This window comes from Theobroma cacao, chromosome 6 (assembly GCF_000208745.1).
Source record: "Theobroma cacao cultivar B97-61/B2 chromosome 6, Criollo_cocoa_genome_V2, whole genome shotgun sequence".
Lineage (NCBI taxonomy): Eukaryota > Viridiplantae > Streptophyta > Magnoliopsida > Malvales > Malvaceae > Theobroma > Theobroma cacao.
In genome coordinates this window covers 18,609,332-18,627,615 of record NC_030855.1, presented here as the reverse complement: position 1 = coordinate 18,627,615, position 18,284 = coordinate 18,609,332, and the positions used below count along the sequence as shown (strand labels likewise).

General features: G+C 32.3%; 1 protein-coding gene across 1 annotated transcript; it reads left to right on the top strand.

The window, feature by feature from the left end:
- Window positions 3,749-17,937, top strand: LOC18596053 (probable LRR receptor-like serine/threonine-protein kinase At1g05700). Its single transcript, XM_018123839.1, has 13 exons — window positions 3,749-3,927; window positions 6,468-7,017; window positions 12,739-13,217; window positions 13,914-14,049; window positions 14,211-14,282; window positions 14,555-14,626; window positions 14,767-14,847; window positions 15,165-15,325; window positions 15,970-16,187; window positions 16,308-16,434; window positions 16,568-16,630; window positions 16,731-16,920; window positions 17,336-17,937. The coding sequence occupies exons 1-13, from the start codon at window positions 3,768-3,770 to the stop codon at window positions 17,769-17,771; spliced, it is 2,745 nt and encodes a 914-aa protein (XP_017979328.1). The 5' UTR covers window positions 3,749-3,767; the 3' UTR covers window positions 17,772-17,937.

Here is an 18,284-nt window from a genome sequence, read left to right as displayed (position 1 = left end):
TGTTATTAATCTATCACAAATAATAAAGAAACTGTGCAACAATTTTTTAGAGGTGGAATTTGAAAAAGAGGAGGGATAAATCTAATTTATTTCGTTTTACATTTATTGCTAAAGTCGAAGAATAGTTAGTTATCTCTACTGTATCACCATTCACAGTGATTCACCACTCGTTTCAGCTTTGCTTTCTCCAATATTTTTTCTCCCTCTCCCTGTCAAATTTTCCCACTGATCATCATCCATTATTATTTTATCATTCCCTTTCTCTCCCTTTGGCCTGAAGCAGTTAAAAAAATAGAAAATATATTGAGTATTGACGAATAGCATCTGACCCAAAATTTTGTAAATTAAGCTAATATTTAGTCTTCAATGAATGTGTAAGAAAAAAAATGGGAATTTCTGACTTGTGGAAATTTAGGGGAGAAAATCAAAGAAAGAAAGACTCGAGTTTGAGTATTGGGCGAAACCAAAATATTGAGTGGAAAATTGCAATAAATTAACAGAATATATGAAATAAGGGTGCAAGTTGCAGATGTTCATATCCATCTTAGGCTTTAAGAACTCTATAAATATGCTTCACTTACTACCTCTAATTTAGATCATCAAATCTGATGCATTATGAACTTATTGGCAATGGCAGGGGAGTTCCCGAGGTCTTTTCTGATAACCTTTGTTATTTTTGCTCTAGTTTTATCGCCCATGTTACCCTGTGATGCAGTTCGATTAATTGGTGATTCAGGTAAACCTGTAAACCACTAGGTTTTATCTTAATTCCTGACCCATTGCGAGCAATTTGTTTTAGAATTTTGATTTTAATCTTGATGTGCATAAATGTTGCAGCTCCAATTCGGAAGCAACCTATATGTCCTGCTTGTGTATGTTGCACGGATCCACCACCAGGCCACTGTTGCAGCTGTTGCGCTTCTTCTATTGGATCTCAACACTCCCAAATGGATCTCCCTGACCCTGAGATAACTGAATTTTAGTTTCTTCAAAGACTCAATTAGTAGCTAATTACCGAAAAGGATGCCGTCTTTGTCAATCTATTTCGTTGTCACTTTCAATTTGCTTGCTTGTTGTGCAATGACCTTCTCAGGTCTGGAATGAAATGGTCTTGCTTCAATTAATGCATGCTCTAATCTTCAAACTCAAGCGGGCCTAAATTTGACTTCGCGGTAGGTAGCTGGGCTCTCGGAAGCCCCTTAGTACCTTCCTCCTAACTTTGGTAAACTACAATTGACATTGACAGCAGAGAGAGACGGTGAGCAAATTAAGGGGAAAAGGGAAAAATGATGCAGTTCTTTTTTAAAAAAAATAAAAATTGATTAATTAAAAAGAACAAAGCCACAACAACTCGTAGCAGGAAAACTATGAGATCAGCAGGCAAATTCTCAAACTCTTTGTTTTGTTTCGAAGCCAAATCAAACGAAGCGTCAACGAGTTTTGATAATTTTTATAGTGTCTGTCACATGACAGAGACGACAATTCTTTCTAATAAATACCTTACCGTAGAGATGGGGTTCCTTCTCTGGTTGTCCTGAATTACTCACTTATGAGTTAAACAAAAGTCTCAACGTTCGATGTGTTCCATATATATTGTCAATACAAGTCATCTCTGTATCAAGTCGTTGTATATATGCATATTAATTTTTAGTGCTTTATCTTCTTACGACCATAAAACGACTTGATACAGAGATGTTGTCAACAATATCGTGTCGTGTTGATTCGATGTTACTGTGTCGAATCTATAGCCTTTACACTATTGAATAACAATCACTGATTTAAGAAATGTTGGATAAATTTGTAAGTTAAAACCAAAGAGGATAGGCGATTTACAAATCGAATTCACAGCTAATTGCAAGTTTTGTTGGATATTTTCAACAATAATAAATGTAGGATATAATTTTATATTGAAAATATAATAAAAGAATGTTCTTTAAATAAAAAAGAGTATAAGGTTTTAGTAGTTACGTTATAGTTCTTAGTAGGACCATGACTCAATTTATTTATCTATTACACCAAATTAATAGATATGCATTTATTGTTAATTTTACTTGTGTACCCATTAATTATCATTTTTATAAATTACAACCAAAAGACAAATGAAAGAAAACGTTAAGGTTAAAAATTAGTAAAGATGTTGAAGTCAATATAATTAATTTGTAATTTAGTATGCTTCTAAGTATTTAACATGCATTGTCTCAAATCAAAAAGAAATAGAGACAAGTAAAATAGAATATAGTAAAACTTCTATAAATTAATATCCTTTAGATCATAAAAATTTATTAATTAATGGAGATATTATTTAATTGATAAATTAATAATTTACTAATTTATATATTAATTAATAAAAAATTAATTCATCAAGATATTTTTTATGTTTTTTCAAAACACTGAATTAATACATGTATTATAATTATACGAATATTACCTAATTACCGAATTACGAATTATCATTTGTTTAACAAAAAAAAGTTCATGAATGTAAGTCATGAATCTATCTATTTTTACAACAAACTAAAGTTACATTTGATGTATACTTAATTAATAGACTTCATGAACATTGAGTCAAACAAAAACATCTATATAAAAAACATATAATATTACAAACAGTAAAACTAAACACAATAACTTCTCATTTCAAAAATGTAAAGAAATCAACAATAACGGATGAAATACGTAAAGTATTATGTGAACCCAATATAAAAAATCTAAATTACACCTAAAAGCAATTGGAACAGTAGGTGTGAGAAACTATCTTATAAGTGAGCCAAGCAACAATATTAAATACAATCAAGAGGTCAAGTATTTATTAGCCAATATCAAATTTTGTCTTGCAATATGAGAACACTATATCAGAATTTCTTAATAAACTAAGTTAGAAATGAGGTTTATGAATATATCAATTTCAAGAAAAAACAATTAATATTGGAGTTAGATTTTACAAAATCTTTCTAATTGATTTATGTATATATATAATTTTGACATATAAAGAGATCATTAATTTATATATCAAGTGAGATCTATATGTTTTTTTAAAAATATATTATCCTATAAATTTAACTAATTATTGATTTACCATGTTAGTCTCAAGTTGGAACCGATTAAAAATATTATTTAATCGAAGTTTTTAATTTATTGAATATTAATTTATAGATGTTTTACTATATAGTGAATATATAATATTTATTTATATATGTATATATATATATATATGTATGTATACAGAAATAAATGTTACAATATTATTAGCTTATATTTATAATTATTATTTCTTAGTATCTAATCAAGTTGAATTTCAAGACCAAGAAAGAAGTCGGGCCAAGTTCAGGGCGAGTCTTTCAGTCAAAACCCAAATTTAGGTTCAAGTTTCTCATTGGCTGAGAGTACTCGGGTCGATTTTACTTTTCTAGCTTGCAGCATTTATCTGGAAAGAATGGAAGTGCGAACTGGGTACGTAGCTTTCTTTAAGCTTAGTTCAAACACGTGGACCTTGATGAACAATGGAAGGAAAGGCATAAGAAATTGAAGGCATATAATTATGCAAAGAGAAGTAGTCCAAAATGAAGCGTGACAACGCCGTTATCTATGAATTAGCCAGATTACCAAAACCCCAAAGAAAAGTGTGTGGCGTTCTCCTTACTCCCAATACCGTAAAAGTCGTCGTGTTAAGTGCAAAATAATCTTGACTAGTAACTGTATATAATTTGGCAATTGAGCATCTGGATCTAAACAACTCTAACCATAATCCTTTAGGAAATTAGAGGAGCATGGTGGGTAGACACAAAATGTTTATTGTGCTCAATAATCTACTACCACTCTTCATTTTGGTTTTCGGGATTACGTCTTCTTGGGATACTCCAACACTAACTGAGGCCACCAAACAAGACTTTGGAAGACGACAGTTGGCTACTAAAAGTAATCATCCGGGTAAGTGCATGTGTAAATCTTCTTCAACTTAATTCACTTGCTGTCAACCAAGGTATTCTTGTTTTCGTAGGGATTAATCTTCATGTTTATAAAGTTTAATAGATCAAGCTTGCTTTTAATATAATCTAAGTCTAATGCGACACTGAGCAATGTTCGAGCAGCACAACTACATTAATTCAAGGAACCGGACTTTACTTCCTTTAACAAAATATTTTGGAGTAGAGCTAGCCACCAAGTTCTTCCTTTATTTCCCTTCTTGTTATTCTTGAATATTATTAGGAATGTGGATTTCAATTTGTAACTTTCTTTTCAGAAGGATTAATTGATTTGAAGCTAAGCTATGTACGATCAGTTTGATTGATAATTAATATTGTTGATTTAGTATTCACATTAACTTTATAATTTGTCAAATCATAAATTTGAACACCTAATTTGTTTGATTTCAACTGACACATAAGAAAGAGGATTTTTTTTCCATCCATGGATATTAATGGATAATTGGTAATTAATTTTATATTTCCTTGCAAAAGGTATGAACTTAAAATCGATTAATTAAATATTAAAATAAATTCTCATTGCAACAATTTTTATTTTTAATGTCTTATATTATTCATATAATTTACAATTATTTTCACTAAAATATTATAAATATTCAAGTACTCCAACCATCCAAAGTACCAAACTCTGTCTTCCCACAATATCTTAAATATATATTGCATAACATTTAACAGTGCCGGTGACTATTCTACAGCAACCTCTTACAAGAGCCACATGTCACTGATCTGGTATCAATGAAAAATGAGATTGGTTTCAATTTATAAGTAGAGTTATCCTAAATTTAATAAGCATGTTTTTTTGAGTTAGAAGTATGGACCCACCACAAATGTTATTAGTACCTATTACCCACCCAACTCTTTATGTTAAAAAATCAGTATAAGAAAAAAAGGAGAAAAGCTTGAGGAGTGCTATACTACATTATTTTTAAAGAGTTGTTATCTATTATGGAGATTTACAGACAATGATTTTTCGGGATACAACAAGCTTAAACAGTAACATTATGAATAATTATCTTTTAATTTGAGACTTTTAAATATTACAAACTATTCAACAATCCCCACTAGTTTGTAATATTAATAATACTATGCATAATAGAAAGTATCTCGAAAATTTAAATTTTCTGCTGGTGTAGAAATTTTAAAATTAAGACAAAGTTATTGGTATCACAGGGATTGAACCACAACTCAGAGGCAGAGGAGAGGGGGGGCTAGTAGGGGCTCCTGCACTCCCAACAATTTTTAAATTTTTATACTTTATTTTTATTTTGTAAAAATTTTATAATTTTGTCATTCCAATAATTTTTAAATTTTTTTAACTTGCCTTTGAGTTTTAGACATTTTATAATTTCGCCTCTACAAAAATTTTAAAATTTTTCTAATATATTTTTTTTGAAATTTATAATTTTACCCTTATAATAATTTGTTGTTTAGTGAAATATCTCACAACAATTAGTCAACAACTAATTTTAATAAGATTAAAATAAAACCAATTGCATTTTCCAAAAAAAAAAACAATTGCAATAGAATTATTTTCAAACCCCACCTCTCCAAAACCTCACAGCCATCACTTGCTCTCTTTTCTTTTTTACCAACTACTTTAGAAACAAAAAAAAAATCATTTTTTTTACACTCTTTTGCTTGCCAGCATTCTTTATGTAGAAAACTTTTAGTCTGTAACTCAATTTTCATGTCATGATAATTGGTAAGATTGGTTTATTTACTTATTTTATTTTTAACATTTTCAACTTTAAATTTTTCTTTATTTAATAATTTATACTTGATGATTTTGATTTAGAATTTACTGTCGTAACTATTTTTTGTTGAAAGCAATTTGATTAAATACCTAAGGTTAGTTATTACTTATTTATTTAGGGATTACTTGATTGTTTTCCTACAAATTAGTAGTGTTTTTTTCTTTGCTTAGATTTTTATGAACAATTTAAGTTTTTTATTCGGAGATTGCTTTCTAGTTGAATTGTTTATTTTGTATTTAATTTTTGTGATTAATTTTAGAGAATTGCTTTTCCATTGAATTGTTTGTTGATAGCTCTTAATATTTTTTAGGCGATTGCTTACCATTGAGATTTTTGCTATTATATATGTTAATTTTTATTTGTTGTTAAGTTTATCTATAAATTGAGATTATTGTCATCATTAAATTATTTATAATTATAGTAGTAAATTCTTTTAAGTAAATTATTAAGATTGATTCTTTTGAATAATTTTTATAATTTATTTGTATAATTTTCAAATGAATTTTTTTTGTCTAGGTTGCTTTATATTATTATCAAACATTGAATTTCTAATACGACTGTTTAATTTATAATACCGTAAAAAGAAAAATGTAGAAGATAGTATACTATTATTTATGATTGAAATATATGTACAACAAAGTCTTATGATATTTGTGGATGTTATCTATATACGAATATTATTTTGGTAACTCCAAACACTAATTGCTTATGTGCACTAAATGATGATAAGGTTTCATAAGCATCGATTGCGGAGTGGAGGAAGACTACGTTAACGATGAAACTGGTATATTCTACAAGTCCGATAAAGATTTCATTAAAACTGGTGAAGCCCATGACATATTACCCAGTGTCAGTGTCCGCGTTACAAAATATTGGAAGGAGTATAGGAACCTGAGAAGTTTTCCGGATGGAAAAAAGAACTGTTACCCTCTGAAACCTGAGCAAGGCAGAAATAACAGCTACCTTATTAGAGCTTCCTTTTTATATGGGAATTATGATGGAAAAAATGCTACACCAGAATTCGACCTATATGTGGGGGTTAATTACTGGAATACCGTGAGATTGCAAACCAAAAGGTCCCTGAGCTTCTACGAAATTATTCACTTCTTCACAGCTGATACTGAATATGTATGTCTTGCAAACACCGGTTTAGGAATTCCTTTCATTTCGGCATTGGAATTACGGCTTTCAAATAACTCAGCTTATAATACCACCAACTCTAGAGCACTGCAATCTATTTGGGATATTGACCTGGGCATCTCTAGTAATGACTCTTTCAGGTAACACTATTGTTATGTTATCACTTGTTATAAATTGTAATGTTGTTGTTGTCGTTTTTTTTTTTTGAAAAGTAGTTTTTATTCCTCCATCCTCAGTTAATGCCTGTTGCCTGATCAAGTCTTTTGTTTGATTAACAAAAGATTTTAGTGGCATGTAAATCATAGTATGGGTAAGATCAGTGTACAATTATAAAAAATCACTACACAAAAACCTAAAGCCTGCATGGATCAATCACAAGGTCAAAAGCATGACCTTTGATCCTTCACAAAAACATCAGTCATCCTATCCTAATAGTTCGGTACAATCATAAACTTGCTAGGAGCTACCAAGAACAAAAAACTACTAAAAGGAAACATGAACAAAAAGAACTTAAACCATAAAAAACTAGTTACAACCCAAAAAAAGGATTCCAGTCGAGCAAAAAATCCCAGAGCCTACAGAAGAACCAAAAGACATTGCCAAAATGCGAAACTTCGAGCACCCTTCTGCACCAGTAACACACCAAGCCAAAACTAAACAAGCAACAAGGCCAAGGTCATCAGAGCAGAACATCAAACAAAGAAAGCACACTTCCCCCTAATCATTCGACAAGCTCCCTAGCAATATATCATCAAAGCTAATCACCTCCAGCAGAGCCAAACCACCCTGCTCCACCTAACTTCAGAAGACAGAATTGAAACCCCCACTACCTCCTTAAAACACCCCCTTTCTGCTCCATCCAAGAGCATCCCACCCAAGGAAAAAAACAATAAGAAAACCAGAAACCAAACCACACAAAAAAGGCAGACCACACAGCCACCATACCATCATAAAGAATATAGCCATCACCCTCCTCCAATGATCTCCAAGACCAAATCCTCCCACTAAACTTCCCTTTCCCCCTCAACAAATCAAAACCCACCTGAAATAGAGCCAGGAGCAGACCCCCCATTCGACAACCAGCCTTCAAAAAAATCATGCTACACCCCATTCTTCTCCCCCTGTCCCCTCAATAACCTTAAAACAGAATCCAGAATGGAGAAGGCAGACCAGTCGAAGAACACAGTCCACCAACACATCTCAAATCTAAAACAACCTCTCATGCAACAATACCACATGAAAGAAAAACAAACCCTCCCAAGATACCAAACAAAAACATAGGAGTCCAAAAAACCTCACTAATGATAAAATTGAATTTTATCGTTATTGTTTTGTTTTTGGCTTTTTTTTTTTACATTCCTTTTCTTATTCCTTTTTTCTTTTTTTTAAATGTAAAAGTAGGTGAAGATAAATATATATATATACACACACACAAAGGACACATGACTCATAATCGCAAAGAAAATCTTTAAAGAACATATTTATAACATATTCTTAATGTCCCGCCCTAGACCCGAGGCCTGACAGACGCCACATACTAATAAGGTGTAATCTTACAGACATGTAAGGCTTTAATACATATACCTTATAACACTATCTAAAAGAGACTAAAATACTTGAGGAATATAGTGATTCATAAAACTAAATCTGTCGGTAGAAATTCAAAAGATCATAATTCGACAATATTCATAATTAAGTCTACAAAACCATAAAGCTACTATGTCAAGATAAAAGTCTGAATACTAATTAAGATAGTTCAATGTTCATAATATTGAAATAAATCCTAGACAATTTAAATGCTACTAGATTAAACATCACTCCCCGAAATTTCGGTGTGGTTGACCAAATCACAACCTGAAAAAAATTTGAAGAAAAGAGTGAGTCCAACTATTCAGCAAATAATTAACATCCCTTCAACCGAATTAAGTATGCTTAAAACATTTAGGTCAAAATGTTATTAATATAAATATCAAAATAAAATATTGGGTAATCTTATTTAGAATCATATACTTTAAAATTCCCACTTTCAAATAATAGAACAAACATATTTTACAAATATTTTAAATTTTAGTGATCTTTTGTAACATGCTACGATCACACTTAACCCCTTTGGTATAGGTCAAAAATAAATCCATAATTAACTCCATTGGCATAGATAAGAAATAAATCCACAATTAACTCCAATGGCATGGGTCAGAAATATATCAAAAGCAACCATTGGCTGCACTGAACAGATATCACAAACACAACTATTCTGTAACCGGTGGTGAGGTTGGGAGATCAATCTCTAATCACAGAATTCATGTCAACATGGTCAACATTTAACCCCCATTAGCAAGGTTAGAGCATAACCATACTAGGAGACAAAACAAAAACGTATATTTTAAGATTACCCAAATTCACAAAACGGTAATATTCAGTTTCACAAAATACATATCGTGCACATCAAAAGTATATTTATTTCAAATTAAGTATTTGCATATGTAATCACTAAGATAATCATATATGCATATGTTAGACAAAAATCATATTTATATTTTAAAATCAGAAATCATATTTCACAAAAATTTCACATTCCAAATTTCATCATACAAAAATCATATATATATTTTGGATGTTCAACTCAATTTTTACAAACCATAAGACAAAACATATTGTACATAATATATGAAATTTAAATCCACATTGGGACTAATTTTTAGGGTGTGAAAACACCGAAAAAATATCAGTCACTTACCTGACTTGTTAATTTCACTTTCAAGTAGCAAATCAGAAAATTCCTCACAGTTGCCAATATTTCAAGAAATATATATACAAATATTAGAATTGAATTTGCAAACGAATCCTACAAGGCGACTTCCGTTCACCATCCTAAGCACTTAGGGTGTACAGTAACTTGTATTGCAATTTAAAAAATATATATTTTCAATTAAATAGGCAATATTATTATTATTATTATTATTATTATTATTATTATTATTTTGTGAGTTAATAAAAATCAAATAAAATTGAGAATTAAACTTAAATCATAACATTAGTAAAGATTTTAATTTTTGATAGAAATATAATTTAATTTCATATAAGAATCATGTTTAAAATTTTTCGTTAATTTTTGATATTTTATAAAATTTACTAACTTAAGAAATAAGTTTATAAAATATAATTATATATATTTTTAGACATAAAAGTATATTAGAAATAAAAATTTTCAATATTTATGAAGTTTACAGCAGAATTTATCACATATTAATTAAAATCAAATTTTAAAAAAATTAAAATGAATTATCTATTTTCTGAAAATTTTCAAATCCAAATGGCCATTTGGTTACTTTGAGCTCTTATAACTCTTAACCTGAATTATTTTCAGTGATAAAATTCACGTCAATTTGAAGTATTCATTTCATACCACAACACCAGATTTTGTTTCGATTAAAAAGAACAAAAAATTCTCAAATTTCAAAAGTCAAAATTCTAAAAATCATCACAAAAATATCCAGATTTTTGAATTTTCAGTATCAATGAGTTTATTTTAAGACTTTAATTCTCTCAACACAGGAAGCCCCTAATCTAACCATTGATGCCAAATTAAACATCTCATTTTATACTACAAAAGCCTTCAAAGAAACGACCAAAAATGTTACCGGAATATGGAGTTTCGGTGACCCAAATTTGGGTTGTTAAAACTGTTGAAAACTAAATTTCCAATTAAATTTAAAAATTCGTATCTTCCAAACGACAAAACCAAACGAGATACTACAAAAACCATTGGAAAGATCTTTTCAAGACCTTTCCATTGGTACTCATCATGCCACCGGAAAGTCATTGAAAAAGTACCAGATTTGAATAAAATTTTAAAAATATAAATAATTTAGGGCTTTTGTACCCAAATTATAAAAATACAACCCTAAACATACATTAATCAGAAATCCCTTGAATATTTTTCCCTTTCCTCTGTCTTTTTTCTTTTTTGATGTTAAGCTCTTCTGACTGCCTATCATTTGATTCTGATAAAATAAACTGACGTGAGTTTTTTACCTTTTCTTTTAAATGTGTTAAGATAGAATTGATTATTTTTATTTTAAAACTTGATAAGATTAATTGATTATTATTTATTTATTTTATTTTTTTAAAATACGATAAAGTAAGACTGATTGATTTTTTTTAAACGTGATAACGTAATTTGACACAAATTAAAATATATCTATTCTATTTTTAAAGAGTCTTTTATTTATTTATTTATTTATTTTTTTGTGAGGGGTATTACACTTAATCGAAGAGAAATCCTCACAACTTACCACCAAAATCCTAAAAGAGCCAAAAACAACCTCTATCAAAAGAAACAACTCCATCACTACGAACAAAAAAAAAAAATCCAAAAAGTAGAGAACAAGCTCTCCCATAACCCCCACCCTCCCTCTCCCCACCATCATTCCTCAACACCACAGCAAGTCGAAGGAGAACCACAACAAAACCTTCCACATAAACTCCAAACCTCAAGAGTAAAGGAAGGGAAAATCCAAGACTTACAAAAAATTAACCCTCCCAAGTACCCAAACATACCCGAGCACCTGAAAAACTTGAGAGACCCCAATCATTGAAAAGGATAAGAACAAAAACACTATAATCACAAGGCCATTTCAGATGACCTTGAAAACCCAAATATGAATACCACCTTATTACATATCATTTTCAGTGTCTCTCATTTTTTTTTCTCTTTCTTCTAATTAATTTTTTTTCCATTTTTCTTCTTCCTCTTTTCTTTCTTTTTTTTTTCTTTTCAAGCTTCTTTAATTTTCCAAGACCAGACAAAGAACCCTTACCAAAATTGAGGATCACACGTACACAGTCATCACCTTCATGCAAAAACTCTAAACAGGAAAAAGTTGCATTAAAAGAACAGTAGCAAAAACAAAATAGGAAAAATGAGAAACCCCTATTCCCCACAAAAACCAAAGCAATGCTACTTACTCTAATCAGCCACCCATAGGAATCCTTCACTCCTTTCCACTCCCCCCTTAGCAAGTTCATCTGTTGTTTCATTAGTTGCTCTAAGCACATTTTTGACCTCCTAAATCTCTATTTGCGTTTTTAATCCTTCAATACCAAAGATGATCTTCCGCATTCTTCAAGGAGACTTTTCAGGATTTCCACTCCAAATCACTGCATTACTTGAATCACTTTCAATTTCAAACTTGTACAAGCCTCTTCATTTAGAACTCACAAAGATTTTCAGTGCCTCCTTTATTGCCACTAGCTCTGCACTAATCGCATCTGTGACCCCCACTGGCTTAGAAAACATAGCCTTAGTTACACCATCTGAGTCTTTCAAAACTCCACCAACCCTTGCAGGATGCAGTGAACCTCTTACAACACCGTCTACATTGAATAATGTTCCTGCCGAAAGTGCTGTGCATGTAGCAATTCCTCTCATTTTCTAGCTTCTTTGTTGCTAGGTGAACAGTGAAGGGTTACTAACAATGTCCTCGAAACTCCCACATTTCTCGAGCCATTTGACCTTCACCCACCATGCAACTTTAGTCCTAGCTAATTCTAGACATTGAATCCCATCCCACATTCTCCCCTGACACACCTTCTCATTTTTCATTTCACCTCAGGCCAATTGTAACATTGTTGGTGAATTATATGTTGTGCTTAATTTATGTATTCCTCTGAGTCCGCCATTAACTAATTTGTGGATTTTTTATTTTACATTCTGAAAAATAATAATAGTTACCATTATATAATTGTTCATGAGAGGTTGCATATAGCCCATGCTGGTTTAATGTTTTCTCTTATTGTAGGGTCAAAATTATCAATTTGCGTTATATTATTTCTACTCATCCAAATGTCTCTCCCAATAGGTACAGGGATGATGGTTATGACCGCATCTGGGAATCTGGCCCATTTCCGAGTTCTGTTCCAATTAAAACCTCATCGAATATCGACAGCCACGGTAATGATTTATACAAAGTACCGGTTGAGGTCTTGAGAACTGCTGTCCAGCCAGTCAATGGCTCCAGATCCCTACATTATTCTTACGATTCATCTGGTTTCCCCTCTAGTTTCCATCTTTTCTGCTTTCACTTTGCTGAGATTGTCGAGACTGCGGGGCAAGATCGACTTAGAGAATTCATCATCACTTTAAATGATTTCAAGATTGGACCGATTACTCTTGAGTATTTAACGCCATTATCAATAAGCTCCCAGATTTTTCCAGTTCAAGGAGTTATCAACTTTACGATTGATGCAACAGAGGAATCCGACCTTCCCCCCATACTCAATGCCATGGAGTTTTACCGAGTTCTTACACTTCAATATTCACCAACTGACCCATCAGACGGTACTGCTTCATTAGTTTTTGTTTATTTCATTTATTGGGCTTAGGAAAGAAACAGGAATTAAGAAGCAATATCAACGGTCGATAGCAATTAGCTGTTATAGTAGGAGGTGAAGATAATGTATTTTTACTAAGGTATAAGTTCATAGCAGCAATAGAGAGCTATCATTGAACGGATTGACTAGGGACCCACGTTAACCATTTGGAGTTAGGGTCACATGTTCTTTAATGAGCTTCTGATGTCTGAATCGGATTGAGTCACTGCTTCTTATATAGTTATGTCATGTGTGGCATGACCAAGATTTGCGGGTGTTTAGTTATTTCCGTTTTAGCCCATTGCTCCCACTGTATCCCCTCGAGAATGCCATGTGGTGTTTAGAGGGCAGTAGTGTAGTGTTGCCAGAATAAAAATGCAGAGAAAAGGTGTTATGACATGGAAATCAGTTATTAACACATCCGTATTGAATTGCTATGGCCTACAAACCACAACATGATAACAGCTAGTCAGTCGAGAATGTTCCTGCAAATGGTCCTAGATAAAGTAAACTAATTTTACATCCGAAAAAGAACTGCAAATTTGGAAATGTTGGTTCTTTGTTATTTTCATGTGGTTGCTACTGTTTTTTGATAAGTTCATATGGTTGCTACCTGTTAGCTAAATTCAATTCTCAATCATTTTCTTTCAAATAAACCATCTAGGTGATGCTATCATGGCCATCAAGCAAACATACAACATAAACAAAGATGATTGGCAAGGAGATCCATGCCTCCCCAAAGAATATACCTGGAGTGGTTTAACCTGCAGGTTCAACGATACTCCAAGGATCATCTCACTGTGAGTGTGCAGTTTCAAGTCATCCAAAGATGTGTTGGACATCCATTCCAACAACATTTTTCAAATAAAAATTCTTAGTGGGAGTCATGCATTAGAATGCAATACATTATATATTTATGATCACTGCAATATAATTCTCCTTATTGATAAATTCCTTGCAGGAACCTGAGTTCAAGTAAATTAACAGGGGCGATTTCTTTATCATTCTCTGATCTGCAGGCAATAGAGTCCGTGTGAGTATTAACGTTCTAGCTTTTAAAGTTGTTATAGAGAAGAAGTGACTCCTAGAAAATATTTGTCCAAATATCCCCTTTTCAGCAGTATCAGCATGATCCTTCAATTGAGCAGCTCTTTTTTGCAACTACTACACAATAGTTACAAAGCTGCAGATTCTGCTTTTCGAGCATATGCAATCCTATCTATGACAAGACAGATTATTACTTTCTTTTATGACTTTATGGAATTTTCACTCAAAATGTTTACTCAATTAATTTTTCGTTTTCAGTGACTTATCAAACAATGAATTAGAAGGGCCAGTGCCAGAAGTTTTAGCGCAACTGCCAAATTTGAAAGTCCTGTAAGTTGCGCATACTAATTACAGGATTCTAATTTTTCAGCTACGATATAAAAGTTTACCTAATTTTTTATAATGCACGTTCATAAGGTCGCAGTACTCAGCTATGAAAACCAAAGATTTATATATCACTTTCTGTGTAGAAATTTATCTGGAAACAAGCTCACAGGTTCAGTTCCCCAATCTCTCAAGGACAAGTCTGATAATGGATCACTGGTTTTGAGGTTTGTAATCTTCTATAGACTTTACACGCTATAACGATTCACACTCATCTCACTGTAACTTAAAATTTATTTCCCTTTTCGTTTGACTCCCATGTTGCTTTGAGACTGCTTTTCCTTTGACAATATGATAAAATCTTTTTCGGATGAATTTGTCAAGTATATTATAGCAGAAATCATTATGTCAGGTTAGCAATCAATTGTTATATACTGATTGCAATCATGTTACAAGTTTCCAAACAAATTTTGATTCTACATGCAATAATCTGTCATATTTCAATTGATGCACTTTGAGATTTGTCTATTCTGTTCAATGCCAGTTTGCCCGAAAATCCAGATCTAAGCCAAATGGATCCATGTCATGATAAAGAAAAGAAGAAGTTTGTTGTTCCAGTTGTTGCATCCATTGTGACTGTTTTGGTCCTCATCTTCTTGAGCATTCTAATTGTATTTTGCATAATTAGAAGGAGAAGACAACGAGGTACTTTCTTTCTTTCATATATAGTTTTTGTTTTTGCATCAAAATTAGTCAAGTTTATTAATTCCTCTGGTTTTCAGCTGGCCCTGTTTATCAGTGTCGAGATTATCACTACATGATAACGTCGCCGCTTGAGATGCTGTTTATTTCTTAAGTTTAGAGCATATACTGGACCTGATAACTGTAGACATACTGCATGTGTGTTGTATGTGGTTTGAATTCAAGCCATTTATTTTTAAACCAGCAGGTGTCGACACCCATGCTTAAATGGTGTGGACACGCTGTTAGCAATTTGTTGTTTTAGGCTTTCTGGCATTGGAGTGGTAGGAACACACACCCATAAAAGTTACTAACACCTCTCATTAAGACTAGAAATCCATCTTTCTTATCCACCACTATATGCAGGGCTTTTGGGTAGGTATTTTGTAAGAGAATTTCAATTACAGACTATGAGTGCCGATCTCTTGTAAATACAAATTTTCTCCAATAAACCAGGACTACTAACTCCTCCTATTCACATAGGAATTGTATAATCATTTATTACTAAAGGTCATCTCTGGGCCATCCAATTTCCCTACAATTGTCTAAAAACAAGTTATTCTAATACAACAAGAATAACACAAATGATAACTTCACTGTTGTTGTAGAGCCTCTGATCAAGTCATCCAAGGAAGGGTCATTTAAATCAAAGAATCAACCCTTTACTTACTCTCAGATCGTTAAAATTACTGGTAACTTCACTACTATTGTTGGAGAGGGAGGATTTGGTAAAGTTTATCTTGGTACTCTGAATGATGAAACTCCAGTTGCGGTCAAATTACTTTCGCAATCATCAAAGCAAGGTTTTAAAGAATTTTCAGCAGAGGTCAGATTTTAATGCAGCCAAAAGTTTTATCCTATGTTGAAACTAACATCACTATATGATATATGATTATGACACTATATTCATTCGGATATGACAAAGCACCATTTTAAAATATTGCAGGTACAACTTTTAATGATTGTTCATCATAGAAATCTTGTATCTCTCGTTGGTTACTGTGATGAGAATGGCAAGATGGCGCTGATTTATGAGTACATGGCAAATGGAAACTTGAGACAGCACTTATCAGGTATGAACAATATTATCTTTAAAATTTGTTTGTTTTAAAAGAACAATTGTGTTTAATCTATGTACTTGTTTTGCAAAGTTGCAAGCCTATTGTCCATTCCATTTGATAATTTTAATGTGTTTTTTGCATGCAGACACAAACAGAAATGTTTTAAAATGGAAAAAAAGACTTCAAATTGCGATAGACGCTGCATATGGTTCAAACCCTCGACAATAACTTTTTTTAATTTCTTTGATTTGTAAATTCCTTTTCTCCTCTTAAAACAGATCTTAACTAATGACTTTCTAGAGTTGCAGGTTTGGAGTATCTACATAATGGTTGCAAGCCGCCCATAGTTCATAGAGATTTGAAATCTGCCAACATCTTATTGACTGAAAGCATGCAAGCCAAGATAGCTGATTTTGGGTTGTCTAAAATTTTCTTAACAGAAAATGAGTCTCACATATCAACTTGCCCTGCTGGCACACCCGGATATCTTGATCCTGAGTAATTCTCTAAAACTTGATGAAATTTATCTGAATTTGTTTAATTTCTTAAATCTTTAATTATAACTGATCTGCTGCCTAAATCATGATGAGAATTCTCACATAATTGCTGTCTAAACCTAGTAACATTTCCTGTTGGCTAAATGTTATCTTAGCCTCATAGATTGTATCATGTTAACTTTCAAATCCCAAGTGTTATGCTTTGGATGCGTCATCTGATCTTCCATCTCTAAAGGCTCTGGGACTAGGCTCATCCAAATAATCCCTAACAATTTAACTTCTCAGCATCATTGGATAAGCAAAAACGATATTGAAAGAATTGATAAAAGTAACATTAAAAGACTTTTATGCTTGTTTCATTCATCTAATTTTTACAAAATTCCCACTGACAGAAACCATTTGTGTTTTCCATATAGATTTCATTGTTCAGGGAACCTAAACAAGAAAAGCGATGTTTACAGCTTTGGGATTATTCTATTTGAGCTAATCACAGGGCAGCCTGCAATAATAAGGATCCCCGACTGCGGTGTTCACATACTTCAATGGCTGAGTCCAATAGTGGAAAAGGGCGACATTCGAAACATTATTGATCCTAGGTTGCAAGGTGAATTCGATGTCAATGCTGCCTGGAAAGTGGTGGACATAGCCATGTCATGTGCACAACCAGCTTCAATTCAAAGGCCTGACATGAGTCTTGTATTAACAGAACTGAAGGAATGCATGGCTATAGAGATGGCTCACGGAAGAACTCAAAGAGTGCTAAGCAACATGACAACATCAAGCAACTCACCTGAAATCTCCCTTTTGAATGTGGATTCAGAATTAAATTTATTAAATCCCATCCCCAGGTAGCTACCAGACATATCTCCATCTTTTGCTATCAAATTTGCGGTGAGATATCATTTTTCCGGTAAACTCGCAGTATGTCTTTCTAAAGTCTTTCCTGAAGAAATACGAATAAGTTACAGACAGTTTAGCATTTGGCGTTATCCCTTTTCTTTTCACTAGTTTTCAGAATCCAGTGTGTTTTGTATACTTAATCATTTGTTATTGTTGAGTTCCATGGGATGGAAAATGAACACAAAAATTTCCTTTCGTCTCTCTATTTGTCCCTAGTGACTATTTCTGCAAAATTAATTGAGTTATAACTCTGCAAGGAGCACCTAAACAAAGAGAACTATAATTTGATAAGATATACGAGTATTTAGATACAGGGAGATCTCCGTTGAAACCATGGTGCTGAATCAAATATAGAAAGGAAGGAAATGCAGGTTGATAAATGATAAACATATAAAAGAGAAGCAGGAGCGGTTTCTTCTTCTACAGATCTGTTCCTTCCACAAAAGGAAAGATAAAAGATGCGAA